The sequence below is a fragment of the Marmota marmota genome, unplaced genomic scaffold (genome assembly GCF_001458135.2).
Source record: "Marmota marmota marmota unplaced genomic scaffold, marMar, whole genome shotgun sequence".
In the NCBI taxonomy this organism is placed as follows: Eukaryota; Metazoa; Chordata; class Mammalia; order Rodentia; family Sciuridae; genus Marmota; species Marmota marmota.
In genome coordinates, this window is record NW_026000037.1 from 19384330 (window position 1) to 19399165 (window position 14836).

The following is a 14836-nucleotide window of genomic DNA, read 5'->3' on the forward strand; positions in this document are numbered from 1 at the left end:
TATTAAGATGTACTAATAATCTCTGATTTCCTAGTTTGTTCATGTTCCCATTCCTTAGAGATACAATATAAATCATGCAACCTAGTACACAAAGTTCTGGATCATGAGTTCTGGCTCTTCCAACCACGTCCCGTGCTTTGCTTCCGAGATTGCTCTCCCATTGTCTTGTGGCTCTCTGAGCCTTGGCATTTGTTTCTCCTGGCTGGGTAACAAGGCTCCTTCTTCTGCTCTGAATTCTGCCCATTGCTGCTCTGTAAGTAAGAAGTAAGGAGGTTTCTCCAGCTTTCCAGGCTGCATTTCCACAACTCCCTGCACTGACTATTTGTCTCCAGAACACTTTTAAGATATATTTCATTGGGTCATTTTAATTATACATAAGAGTGAGATTCATCACTCATCGTGATATACCCATGTGTGCACATAACAAAATTTGGTCAATTTCATTTTCCCTTCCTTCCTTTTCTCCTCACTCCTCCCTCTACCTGGTCTCCTTCTTCTACTCTACTGAAGTCCCTTCTAATATCATGAGATTTCCCTTCTCCATATTTTTGTTCTGTTTTATTCTCTATCTCCCACGTATGAGAAAAAAAAATGACTCTTCACTTTCTGAATCTGGCGGATATTGGTTAACATAGTATTCTCTAGTTCTGTCCATTTTTCTGCATATGACAAAAACATCATTCTTTTTTAGAAGTAAGTAAAATTTCATTGTGTATATCTACCACATTTTTTTAATTCATTCACCTGTTGATGGACAACAGAGCTGGTTCTATAACTTGACTACTATGGAATTGTGCTTCTTTAAATATGGGTATGCATGTATCACCATAGTATGCTGATTTCAGGTTATTAGGATAGAAGTTGAGAAGTGGCATAACTAGATCATATGATGTCTCATTCCTAATCTTTTGAGGAACCCCCATACTGCTTTTCACAGAGGTACATATAGTCCCACCAACAGTGTGCAAGTGTTCTTTATTCTCCTCATCCTCACAAGTGTTTATGATTATTTGTATTCTTGATGATTGCCCAGGACACTTTCTACAGATGTATTTGTGGAGGGTCTCCACACTAAGACCTTCAGAAAGGGCTGTACATCTTTATAATTCTTATCTACTTTACATATCAGCTGTCACTGTGACCAGCACAGGTAGTTTATGTTGCCTGTGGAAGGAACAGAAAGAAAAAGAAAAAGATAAATATCTATTCATTTATTAGCATAATCTATCAAAGAGTGAAATTTCAAAAGTTGTGGAGCAAATAAGCAATTGATTAGCAGAATTAGGTACTAAGTCGCCGGCTCTTATTTCCCAATTATTATAACTTTGGTGTCCCCATATGCACTCCTATATGAAGTGACACAGTGTTCTTAAGCAGTGACTTTGGGCCATACTGGAGGTGGGAGTAAACAGCCTACAGGGAGATGGCAGCTCCTGCCCCCTTAATGTCACACTGTTGAACAGGCTGCTGCTGCTGTGCTGAGAAAAAAACATGTCACAGGAGAGGAGAGACACTTCGTTTTCAGTTTCTCAGAAGACGGAACACATGAAATATTTTCCAAATTGAAAACTTACATATAAGTAAATGTTATTTGTATTTAGTTGTTCATTTTGCTAAGGCTGAGACCAAATCTGCCAAGGGCATGGGGCGAAGGATGCTGGGGAGTTGTGATCTATTTGGTGGGAAGATATATCCAAGGACTTCCCTGAAACTGGAGGAGGGAGAGGGAAAGGGAAGACAGGTTGACTTGACAGAGGAATTACTCTACATCTGAATCTCCCACATCATCCCACAAGCAGTATTGTGGTCCCATTGTAGGCTGAATCATCACCACATGAGACCTGTGCCATGATCACTACCTGTAATCAGAGTGCAAAGGATCAAAGCCTTACTGTACCTCTGAGGCATGCAGCCTTACCTGGCTGAGCCTCAGATTCCTTATTTGTCAAATTTGGGTAATAAGATAGAGGGATTAGCCTCATACTTAAATATTGTACGTACAATTGAGCATTGGAGAGTGTCAGTTAGAATAATTAGCTCCTAACCTTTTCCTCTGCCCACAGACTCATCTAATATGATGTGCCCACTGACCCCACTTCACCTTTTCCAAGTTTTCTCATCCTCCCAAGCAAGCATGGTTCATGAGCTGCTTTCTCCACTACAAAGATTCTAAATTTCAAAGAATGGGTATTTTTTCTTAGAGTCAAAACCCTATTTTCAATTTCAATTTTGAGGCCCTTAAGATATAGAGTTCTTTTTACTATTTAATTGTTCTGGTCCTGGAAACATTCCTGTCTGAAAGCTGGGAGTGTAGGGTTTGAATTAGAATTCCGTCTCAGAATCTGTGGGCAAAATCTGTTACTCCTTCGCAAGTTCTGCACAGTTGTTGGTTTGTCAAAAGACAGTCCCTCTTTACCTCTAGGAGAGAGTGTGGGTCATGTTCACAGAAGGTTCTAGTCCTGGAAGCTACCCTCCCACACAGATGCCATCTTCCCTTCTTCCTTCCCCACAGATGACAGTAAAGCTCGACTTAGCAGCAGCCCACCCTCCGCCACCCTGGGCAGCCTCCTGGATGATCAGCACTGGCACTGGGTCCTCATCGAACGCGTGGGCAAGCAGGTGAACTTCACTGTGGACAAACACACACAGCACTTCCGGACCAAGGGTGAGGCAGATGCCCTGGACATTGATTATGAGGTGAGTTGACTCTCCCTGCACATCTCTAGGTCATTTTCTCAAGAGGCATAAGAAAACCAGTAAACAGAGCCATTGAGAGACATGGTGCACTGAGGAATCTTGCCCTGGGACTTATCTCCCCTCCATCTATGCCAGATGATCTACAAGGAAAGGAGTCCAGGAATCTGAGCAGTAAGGTGATAATGGGGATCACCAGTGAGATGTGTTTTAAACTCTGAAGATTTCCCTATTACTGGGTGTACATGTGCACACACATGTATGTGCTCGCACATGTGTAGCCTTTCTGTGTTTTTGTCAAATCCCTTGATTAAACATAGTCATTCTTCAATTAAACTTCAATTTAGCTGGGTCAATGAAAGACCTAGAAATTATAAATAAAATTTCCAGGAGTCTAGAATCTGGACTAAAATCATTAGCCTTTATGACCATTCCTATGCAGATGTTTGACTAATGCATGAAAAGCTGTTTCTCCCCGCTCCCTTGTAGAAGAGCCAAAGTGAAATATACTGGATGAACACTGCCAAGGAGGTTGCACAGAGTTCTAAAAACTGGCAACCAAGAATTAGCCATTTTACTAGTAGTTGAGTTCAAGAAATGTCTATTGTACCCTTCCTGGATTACCAGGCTTCATGGTCGGCTCAGAGATGATTGAGTCTAATTCCTTGCGTTGGAGAAGCTTATAGTCTATTAGTCAACATAAACCACTATAGAACAAGGAGGTGCTAAAGGGGTAGGAAGCCATGGACACTGAGAGAATACTGGGGTCAGTCTGGGAAATGGCAGAAGGCTCCCAGCAGGATACACTGCTAAGTCCGGGATGAGTTAAGTTATCCTGATAGAAATGGTCAGAAAGGTACACCAGGGCACAGAGCATGATATGCTACTAGTCTTGTCCAGGATTTGTGTTATTTAAAGCAGTAGGCCAATAGTGGTTTGTTGGGGTCAGTTCAAATTATAAGGGACATATATTAGATTTTCAGAAATTCTGTGAGTTGGTTGGTAAACACAGTCGTTATTAAAAGTTAAGTTGCATAAGCTGACAATTAAGTAAAATATTTTAAAAGGCAACAAATTATTACTTTCTTATTATTTTACCATATAATTACCTATCCATTATCTATCTAAATGAACTCTTCAAGCTTTTTGTAATCATTTTACCAGTGCAGTGAAAATACTCTGCACTGGGTTACTATAGCATGCCTTCCCAATTTCACGTTTATTGATCTCCCTCTGATAGCTTGACATCCACAGTAGTGGAAGAATCTATACTATGGATATTATCAAACACAATGAATCAAAGTTTGATTCGTTTTTTTGTGGATTGTTTAGACCAGGGGTCAGAAAACTCTGGTTTGAAAACTATTTTCCTATGACTCCTTTAGGATTAATTTAAACATTTTTAAAGACTTGTGCAAAGAATAAAGAATATATGACAGAAACCATAGGTGACTACAAAAGAGTAAAAAATGTATATAAAAATCAATCGATTAAAAAAAAATCAACCGATTAGATGAAACTTAATGACAAACCTTAGTGTATGGTTTATTATTTATAAATTGTGTATTGTACATTGCTTATAAGAGAATGATCTATGTCTATACACACACACATTTGTACACGTCTCTCTGTGTGTCAGTGACCCACCTTGGACCTCCACCTGTTAAACCTTTATCAATAGTCCACTTGAGGCAGGAAATAGTGAAAGATAAATTTTAATAATTAGGAAAGCATGGGGTGGTAGAGGGCCATTTGAGCCTTGTTAATGATCTTACATTATTGAGAATGAAGAACGACTGAAGAATTTTTTCATGATGGTAACATGGCCAATTTCTCATTTTAGACTAGCATTTCTAAATGTTTGATTCAGGGCCAGTCCAACCAGAAACCACTGGAAACTCGCTGAAAGTGAACATATTCGTGATCCTCCCTTTCCCACTGAATCAGAAATTGTGGGATAGGACTCAGCAATTTGCTTAGAAGTCCTCCAGGGAATCCTGAAGTTCCTGATATCTCAGAACCACAGTCTCACAGCAGTCACTCTGAAGGTTATGTGTAGCTCGGGTTTGCAGATGGGTGGAAGGAAGGAGTTTCTGAACAGAGAGTAGGAAATCCTGTTTGGAGACAATTTCAGTTATCAACTGAGTAGATAACACAACAGTGGAGATGGAGATTGGTGCTTGAAAAATTAGGAGGTGGCCTATTTTTTTGTTTTCAATCACAATTATAAACTTAGAGAAAAATCTCTTCTTTTGATCCTAATGTTACTTTAGTACATTGTAGATAAGGCATGCCATTCATTAACTTCAAAAGAAAAGTTGTCATTTTTGACTCAGAATGCTAGATGCCAGAATGATACTTTTGAGTTGCTGAAAATTGGAAGTCTGTGAATATCCATCACTCTCCCTTTGTCTAATTGTTTAATTGATTGAAAACACAAAATGAACAAAGTGAACACACTATATTAAAATCACCTCAAAGCAGAGAAGTCTTTGATGAATTTGAAAACAATAATAAAAGAAAAACCTACAAAATTATCACTCAGTATTACCAAGTCCCTCAAATACTTTCCCTTTAATGTCCAAGGGGATGGTTCTAAAATTCACCATTGCTTGACTTAATTGACTTGCAAGAATCTGTTTACCTATGATCTCTTGTGTATAGAATCTGTACGCAATCACAGCTGAGTGACATTGAAATGAATGTCAGCATTCCGGGAAATGAAATCCAATGATGTCACTCAGTTTATGAAGTTGGATCTGATTTCTTTAGGGCATGCATTGATGTCTTATAAAAAATATTTCCTAGGAAAGAAACACCTTGAAAAGTTTCTCCCAAGCAACCTTTGCTTCAGGGGATGTAGTCCTTTCCAAATATGTGTAGCCAGGTTGCTCTAATGATCATAAAAGAAGACAGATTGACTGTAATAGCATTGGGAGATGCTGGCTGTGCTGGAAAACAAGAGTTATATGCCCAGAAAAGTCTCTAGCCTTGCAGATGCACTTGAAAGGGTATATTAAGAAGAGAGAGAACAGGGATGGGAGGGCCAAGTTCTATCCACCATTATCTCACCAAGTAGTTGTGTTAACCAGGGAAGTGAAAACTCACAACTCTGATTACTGAGAAGCAAAATTGGCACTATTATTGGAAAGAAGTCAAACAAGATATTTAAATCTAAGATCTGCTTTATTGCAGAATTATATATTGATCAGGTTTGGTTTATGCCTTGAGCCCTTCTGTGCACACATGAGGCCTGGGCTACCGCCAGCTAGAAAGATGGCTGAGTTCACAACCTCAGGCTCCAGGGACCCAACATCAGAGCATCCTCCTGCTGTAGAGCTGTTCTCTATCAAATTTTATGTGAAGTCTAACTGTTTGACATAAACCTATTTCTCCTTCTCAGATTTTACCATATTGTGAATAGTAGTTGACAAAGAAAGTACAGTGGCTTCTTCTTAGACTGTCTTATGGAGGTCAATCAAGTGACGTTATGACTTTGTATGAGGCAACTAGTCTGGCATTTGCCATGTAAGGCATGAGATTGTCTGCTTCTTGTCCAACCTAGAAGGTGAACACAGACAAGACTCAGGGAGACCTCTGTCAAAAAGATAAGCAGGAAAAAAGATGTAAATCAAGTACTTCGTATGGGGATGTCTTCTTAGTTCACATCACTTAATCCATGTGACTTTTCTGAATTCTGTGAGAGACATCATAGCAGTTTTCTTTTCTTCTAGCCTGAAACAGAAAGACTTTAGAAAAGACACATTTTTAGGACCTTATTCCTCTGATACCCCTATAATTGAAAAAGTCCTTTCCTTTCAATAGTGCTAGGGGCCCTGTTTTACATCACTATATGTACCCAAACTCTAAAAACTGTTTTTGGAAAAAAAAAAAAAAAGATTTACATGTTTCTACTCTATAAATAACAGACATTTCATAAACTACAAAATGTATTTTAGTAAAAATCTTAGCTTAAGACATATATACAAAAGCCTAAAACTAGATTAAGATCCTTTCATGTTTAAAAATACATGTGTGGTGTATCTTCAAAAATAAGATTGAAGTTTTTTTTTTTTTTTAAATGAGATATAGTTTCATAATCTAAAAATATTTAAGGTCCTTCTAAGTATGATATGGATTTCAGGAACCTGGGAATAAAATATATGAAAAAAATGTGCCTATATAAAATGAGAAATAAATAACTTGCACTTTTTGTAAAAACTATGTTTAATAATGCCACATCCACCAAATAACTAGAAAAAGTACTTCAAAGTATTACTAATAAACAAAGCCTCCCTACATTTTTTTGGAAACAGGTATCCCACTGGGGGGAAAAAAAAAAAAAACAGGGAAAGAACATGAATATAAAAAAATACAAATGACTTTCATATGCAAAAGGGTCTTCAAACTCTCTAATTGAAAAAAAAAAAACAGGAAAGAAAGAAATAACAATTCATGCTCCAAATTACAAAGTCCAACACTATATAATCAGCCACAATAGCATGATAAAAAGAAACCAAAATGATATTGTATATTGTTGTTGGCATAGTAATTAATGCAATATTTAAGAAAGGATAATATCATTCAAAATTAGGAAAAACATTTCTTTCACTAGAACATTCTGTTTCTAACAATTTTCCTATAATTATAAAGTAGTGTGCAATGGATATATTCTAGAAATTAAAAAAGAAAAATGAAAAATTTTCCCCAAATCCTTCAAAAGTAATTGATGACACATTATGATCATCTCACTGGAGGAGCAGCTCCACTTCAGTGCCTAGGTGACTTTGCATTGTTCACATAGGCCACACAGCCTGCAGTTCACAGCAGGGGGTCATCTAAGTCTTGGCAAGATATTCTGTGATCCAAGGAGACATGAAAGGCTGGGGATGATCTGCCCAGAGATTCTCTTTCACTCACCTCCCTGACCCAGGGAAGCTGTTAGGGTACAGTTTCTAATAACCTCCCCATTCTGATAAGGTGTAAGGTTTTCACCCTATTCTCCTAGAATACAGCTGTATCATATAAACTTGTTTAAACTGCAATTTACAATTACATACTGAGGAATGGGAACACGCACTTATGCGAAGGTCATCTCTTCCATTTTCTTTAGGAGCCATTGTTTGGGGTATGTAGGGCAGGGACCAAGGGCAGCTGCAAAGTTTGTCTCTTGTTTTATTTGTCATCTGTGCAAATTGGAAGCTGTCTGAATCTAAAAACGATTCCTGTATCTTTACCAGGAATGTAAAGTAGTCAGATGTTGGCCTTCAGCTCACCTACTGTGAGGATGCTTTATAAACCTATACAAAAGTAGCATTCATTAATGACAGAGACAGTCCCATATGTTCTAATTTGAAACTTCTTAATACTAATTGTTCAACAAAAAGGAAAATCAATAATACACCAATAAAAATAATAATAGAATGTCCTAACTAGACAAAACTTTTCCAGTCTTAGAAGACAAATATTTCATGAGAAATGTAAAGAAGAAAAGAAAATACAAAAGAAAAATCAATGTGTAATGGTACAAATAAATAGTGTATGTTTTAAAAGCAGAGATTACATAAACTTGAAAATGTGCAAATAGAAAAATTTTTAAGGTTGCTAAAGAGACTAGTAAGAAAGAATCTGAAAGTGTGGGATAAAACAAGAAGAAATTTTTTTTAACTATATACTCTCCTTTAACCTTTTGAATTTTATTCCATGTGCAAATAAAGAAATATTTTAAGAAGCTGAGGCAATAAAAATAGTGAATGATTTACGAAATGTTTCTTATATTTACTTCTAACACTACATGCTCTGATTTAATTCACAATTTATTTTCAAAAGCACATTGCTTCATAATCTATAATTAAATTTACTTACTGTTTTTTTTTTTTGAGTTGTGTATCTTATCATCCCCACCCCTCATTAAAAAAGGCCTCATTAAAAAGGCCAAGATTTTCATTTTTTGTTTTCATTTATTTCTGTAGAATTGTATCTGGCTTGGAAAACACAGTAAGGAAATATTTGTTGAATAAGTGAATGATTGTTTTTATGTAAATCCCAAATAATATGAATCTAAGGCCTATTTTTCATCTCCTAAAAAGGATGTAATAATTTCTCCATGCTCAGAGGCCACCTTTGCTGCTGCCTTACCATTGCTTGGCATGGCCTAACGGAAACTTCTCTTACAACTAAGACAGTCATTTGACTGGATGGACATCATAAAAGTGTTTATTTGGTGATCAAAATAACTACAGATCACTAGGGAAACTGTTTTCAAGGCCATGAGAGAGTATAATTGTTATCGATCCTTTTCTTTCTTTGGAAAATCAGTTTCAAGGCTAACACAGGAGGACATCAAGGTGAAGAATAAACTGAAGAAAATAAAAGAGAAAGAAAAGCAAAAAGGAAATGAAAAGGAAAATTATTCCTATTATGTGTGGCAGTTGTGATTTTTGTTTAACCTCTAAACAATCCCTATCAAGGAGGTTATCAACTACTACATCACAAATAAAAACCTAAAAGACAGAGCAAAATTGTTGAGTCCCACAATCCCTATTGTCCACTAACCCCTGCCACAGCAGTAGGGCCAGCATGTGAGACCAGGTCTGTAGCTCTTGGAGCAGGATCCATGGGATGGCCAAAATTTCTCACTCGGGGAGGAACACTTGGTCCCTGGAGGCACAGGCCCAGATTGTGAAGCTGATTCCTATCTGTGTACAAGACTTGAAATCGCTTTATGTGGTTCTCCCCTTTGCTTCTAGTCTTCAATTTAAGATTACTGTGAGTTGGAGACCTGCTAAATTTATATTTCCTCCAGTTTTAAAGCAAGGAAATGACATATGAACACTTCCTCTTAATATGTCTTAAAAGCAAACCAATTGCATTGAATATGAAGGAGAGAATCTTTCAAAGCCAGTATTATAGAAAAACATAATTGTTTTTATTAACATGAACCCAAGGAGTGAATGATAATATATCTTCTTGTTTAATAGGTTTTTATTAGGAAAATGACAGTATGGTTTAATTACCCCACTTTTTCTAGTGGAAGTGGCTAAATAAGCATTTGAAAACTTTTTTTTTTAGGTTCAAGTAATATAATCATCAATAAAATAATATACAGTTATCCAGGACCCTCTTGGATGCTCCTGGAGCCTGATGCAATAGTATAAATGGAGAACTAGGTATCTTAAATCTAAAAATTTAAAGAGTTGCAAATCAAGCTAGCAAACTATTGAATTAAATATGTTCTACTCTACCAGCTTAGCAAATAGTCCTTCACAGCTAAAGTGCATAGGTCCAAATTCTATCTGCAATCCAAAGAGCTGCCCCTTGTTCACATCTCTCAGAAAGACAGATGAGGGAAGAGGACAGTGGAGACCCTGAAGTGGTTTCAGAGCTGTTGAGGCAGAAGTGTTGGTGCGCTGCTGGGGAATTCCTGGTCTGGATGGTGGTAGCAGCTTTGTGATCATCTCCTCTGGGATCAAAACACATCTCCCTGCAAGACAGGATGTGACCAGGGGATGCAGCAGGAACCTGAGTACCTTGCCTGAGTAACACAGGGTATGCTGAAGTGAGGCTTTCCATTGAGCTTCTTGCTTGAGTACTGAAATGGACATGACTGAACTGACTGGCCAAAGGATCTGAAGTGTGTGTGTGTGTGTGTGTGTGTGTGTGTGTAGAGAGAGATACGCATATAGAGATATATTTATATATAAATAGGCATATTTATATATAGTAAAATGTGTGTGTATACAAAATTCATTCAGACAAAAAGATCTTAAAACGTATTAGACCAATTGGGCTAATATACCTGAGGTCTGCAAGTCTATGAAAAGATATCTATTTGGAAAAAGGAACTAAAGTTCTAACAGTTGATCTGATTTGGCCTAGGAACAACAATGGGAACTACAACAATAATAAAAAAAAAATGTTCTGAATACAGCCCTGGTGCAAAACTTAATAATAGATTGAGAACACAGGGTTGGCCTGTCAGAGAAAATTGGAAGGACCTGATGTATGCTGTTGAGAGCACACTGTGGCTTCTGGTGCTATGTACCCTCCCTCTTGTTTTCTTCTTTTTAAAGACTGCAGCAGGACTTAGGCCAGGACTGTCAGTGCTCTGGGGAAATTTTCATTTTAAACAATGAGACAATTTTAGGAAAACCAGAATATTGGTGAAGAGATAGTTAGATGCAGAATCCCAGTTCCTGTACTTCTGGCTGTGAGACCTCAGTTGAATAGTGAACATTTTGTATATCACCTGAAAACTGGGCAGTAAGTGGGGAACAGGAATGAGGAGACAGTTCAGGCATTCAGTACTTTGTAAACAAGAACTGATTTTGAGACTAATGCTTTATTTTTACCCAATATAGGGCTGTATCTTGGTAAGATATCATCTATTCTCTGTCCCCAGCAAAATGAAATAAGATAGTCTTCATGCATAAAGAAGGGAACATTGGGAACTTATGAAAGTTTAGATCATAAAAGAAAAAAAAACAAAGTAATTTTTTATGAAAACATTGTCAATTATCTTCCTTCAATTTCCAATTTCAATGTAAGGGGAAAATAGCACATCATGTGCAATGGAAGAACATTAATGTTCTAGAGATCAGAGGTTCCAATCCTGTCACAGACTGAGTCATTGATCTAGTCAAAATAACAGAGTAGAAGTTACAAAATGGTGACCAAGGTGACTGACCAGGCAAGACTAGCACTGCTTCATCTCATTTGGCTTATCTGTTGTTTTTCTTTCTTTCAAAAAAAAAAAGAAATAATCATTTGAATTCAGATTGATATTTGTAAAAATATCAAGTGATTTAATGAGAAAATTGGGATTTTTGCCTCATTTTTAATGGCAAAAATTCATCAACCTAGACTTGGCCCATGAGGGGCAGTGCCTTCAGGGAAGGGTCACATGACTCATTAACACCTAGCAAGGTGAGTTTCAAAGACTGAAAAAGAAGACAGCAGTTTAGATCCTTCTTCAAAGCCCTTCCATTAAAAAGTGGCCATCAGAACAAATGTGACTCAAAAATGTGCATAATATTTTGAGAAATTTCAAAAGTATCAGAGAGTCAAATTAGACAGAAAGTAGAATCATCAGAACCAAAAGATTCCAAATTTAGATGGGCCTAGAGAAAACAAGAAACAGTAAAGAAGGAATGAACTCGTTGCCATCCAAGTAACATCAAAGATCAAGAGGCAAGCATATACCAGACCAAAGGAGATGAATAGATCAAAGGAAACGAGAGTGGCAGATTCTGGGACCTCATACCTTTAACACCAAAGTGAGCTTTCTCCTGGGACTTACCCAGCTGGAGCGCACCTGTGACACACACAATTACCTCAGGTTACTAGGTAGACTACCTTGTCCAAGACACACTGCCAGTGGAACTCTGGAATCTAATACTTAGTTTTGTTGCCCACTAACATCAGTGAAAGGTACACTCTGCAATTTGCCAAGACCCATAAAACAAGAACAGAAAAAAAAAAAAGGCAACATCATCAAAAGGGAAAAGGCAAAAGAAGACCTAGAAGAAAATTGCTTATGCCCTTTTTTTTATCCAATTAAAGAAATATTTTGTTGGATCTATTATATTTAATCATAGCTTTTAGGGTTATGTAATAAAAAAATGAGTAATATATTTTCTCTATCTTGAGAAACTTAAGGGATAAATTTCAAAATATTCACCTTAGTCCCTTTTCTGCTACCAAAGCAGATAACTGAGGTCATCATCTTATAAAGACAAAAAGCATATTTTGCTTTACAGTTTTGGAGTGTTCAGTTCCATAATCACTTGGATCCCTGTGGCAGGAGATTATCACAGAAGTATATAGTAGAACAAACTGGCTCACCACACAGACAGGGAGTGAAAGAGAGAGAAAGAAGAAGAGGCTAGGGTCCCAGGACCTCCTTCAAGGGCATGCATTCAATGACCTGCATGCCTTCTACTACTCCCTTACATCTAGGGACTAGTAGACATGGACATTTAAGGATGTTTCAGATCCAAAATGTAGCAATATTTATCAAATATTTATTTGGTATCTACTATGTGTCAGGCCTCCTTTTAAGTGCTTGAAATATATCCATGAAAAGACCAATGATTCCTACCCTGGTGATGTTTGGATTCTAGCCGTAGAGAAAAACTATTCAGCAAAAAACAACACAAATCAGTAAATTCTATACTAAGTAAGTAGACAACAAACTGTTGTGAAAAGAAAACTAAAAGTAGATCACAGTACTGGGCTTGGGAGTTCAAGGATAAAGGTTAACATCATGGGGACAGTCACCTTTGAATAGAGACCTAAAGGGAACAAATAAGTCTGTTGTGTTGCTATCTGGAGAGAGTTGACTGAGAACATAGGACTCCCAACCTAAAATAGCTGTACTGAACATTTTAGGTTCTGGGCCCTTCAGCAGAGGCTAGACTAAGCCTACTGAATCCAATCTTTGCATTCACAATTTAAGTGATATCTTCCTGAAGAGGATTAATATTTTCTTGCTAAAAATCCTTCAGTACTCCCCATTCTTCTGAGCTCTACATTCAGTGATTTTGGTGTGTGTCTCCAACTCACCTTGCTAGTTTTATTTATAACTTAAATGTCTATGATTACTTAGTTTTTTGATCACCAGCATAGTGTTTTTGGGGCTGTGGGGGGTGCCCTTTATTTTGTCCTTCATACTTTTCTCGATATGCTTTTCTGAAATGTCTGTTTTCCTAAATGTATGTCTCAAAATTCTGTTATTCTCCAAACTCCAACTCTCTGGTTATTTTCTCCAGTTATTTCCCAAACCTCTTCTTTGTATAGCAGTTGGTCTTTTCTCATTGTTCTTACCGTACCTTGTCTTCCATCATTCTGTTAAAGGATGGATTTTTCATTGGGAATGGCCCTACATTTCTACAGGAAAGAGAGAGTGCATGATTTAACTTCAATACCACCACAGGGGCTTGATCCATGCTTTACAGAAAGTAGGGCCTCAACAACTAGTTAGGGATTTGACTTGGACCAAAAAAGTGGAAACAAGTTTTTCAAGTATTTCCGAGAGCTGCTAACAGAATAGTTAAAACAAAAGATTTGTTTTTCAGTTGGTGTGAACTAGAAATAATTGTTCACATAGGACAATTTTGGAAGTTTATGACCACTATAAACTTCCAATGAATGGATGAAAACATGATCTAAGTCAAGCCAAGTTTCTAGCTCTGTCTTCCATATACCAAAGACCTTTAGGCACTTCATGTGGACTATGTATGCTGAAATATACTCTCTGTTCAGCATCATCAATATCCATCACATGATGAACTATGCCAAATTCTAAATAGAAACTCAGAATCCAAAACAATGAAATCAGTAAAGGAAAATTTTAAAAAATGTTTGGAATTGTGAGAAACATACAATAACTGAATTCACACAGAAAAACAAGATAGAAAATTAGCACCTTTGAAAGGAAAAATTAAGATCAAAATATAAAAATCATTGTAAACTTTTCATTATGATCCCTTATTTAAAATATCTATCCTAACCACATGTGCATACCATATAAAACCTCAATAAATGCAAAAAAAACCCCATTAAATTGCACATTTTTATACTACAAATATTGGTTAACACTGCTTTTCTGTGAGCTGAACCCAAATGAATGAACTAATGGATGGAGTCAAGGAGAAAAGCAAGTATTGGGAGACAGTGAATCAGAGTACAATTAGATCAAGTAGAACAGCTTGAGAATGGTCAATATTCAATTTTTTTCAAATAATTGGTACAATAATTTGCCAGCCTAGGTCATTGCACAGTAGTGACTTTTATATGCATGACTTGATGGACAAAAACAATTTTAAGCAAGATTTTAGTTTTTATTACCAAAGTTTTGATAAATAAGATAAAATATAAATGCAAATGATCCATTGGCTATAATTACTAATATAAAATTAATAGTTATATACCAAGTGTTTATGAAATATTTAGAAAAACAACATTTTATAGGAAAGAAATACATCAATATATGAAGCAAACTTTTCCAATCTAACTTAAATAAACTAAATCTATAACTCAATACTACAATTAGAGCTGCAAGTTTCTACTTGAAAAATCAAAATGTATAAATCACTTGCATATATATATATATATATATATATATATATATATATATATATAT

General features: G+C 36.6%; 1 protein-coding gene across 1 annotated transcript in view; it reads left to right on the plus strand.

The window, feature by feature from the left end:
• Cntnap5 (contactin associated protein family member 5) overlaps nucleotides 1-14836 on the plus strand; it is a 790323-nt gene that overhangs the window by 374249 nt on the left and 401238 nt on the right. The window contains exon 6 of the mRNA XM_048812122.1: nucleotides 2513-2697. Within this exon, the coding sequence (XP_048668079.1) occupies nucleotides 2513-2697 (185 nt within the window). The remainder of the gene's footprint in view (nucleotides 1-2512; nucleotides 2698-14836) is intronic.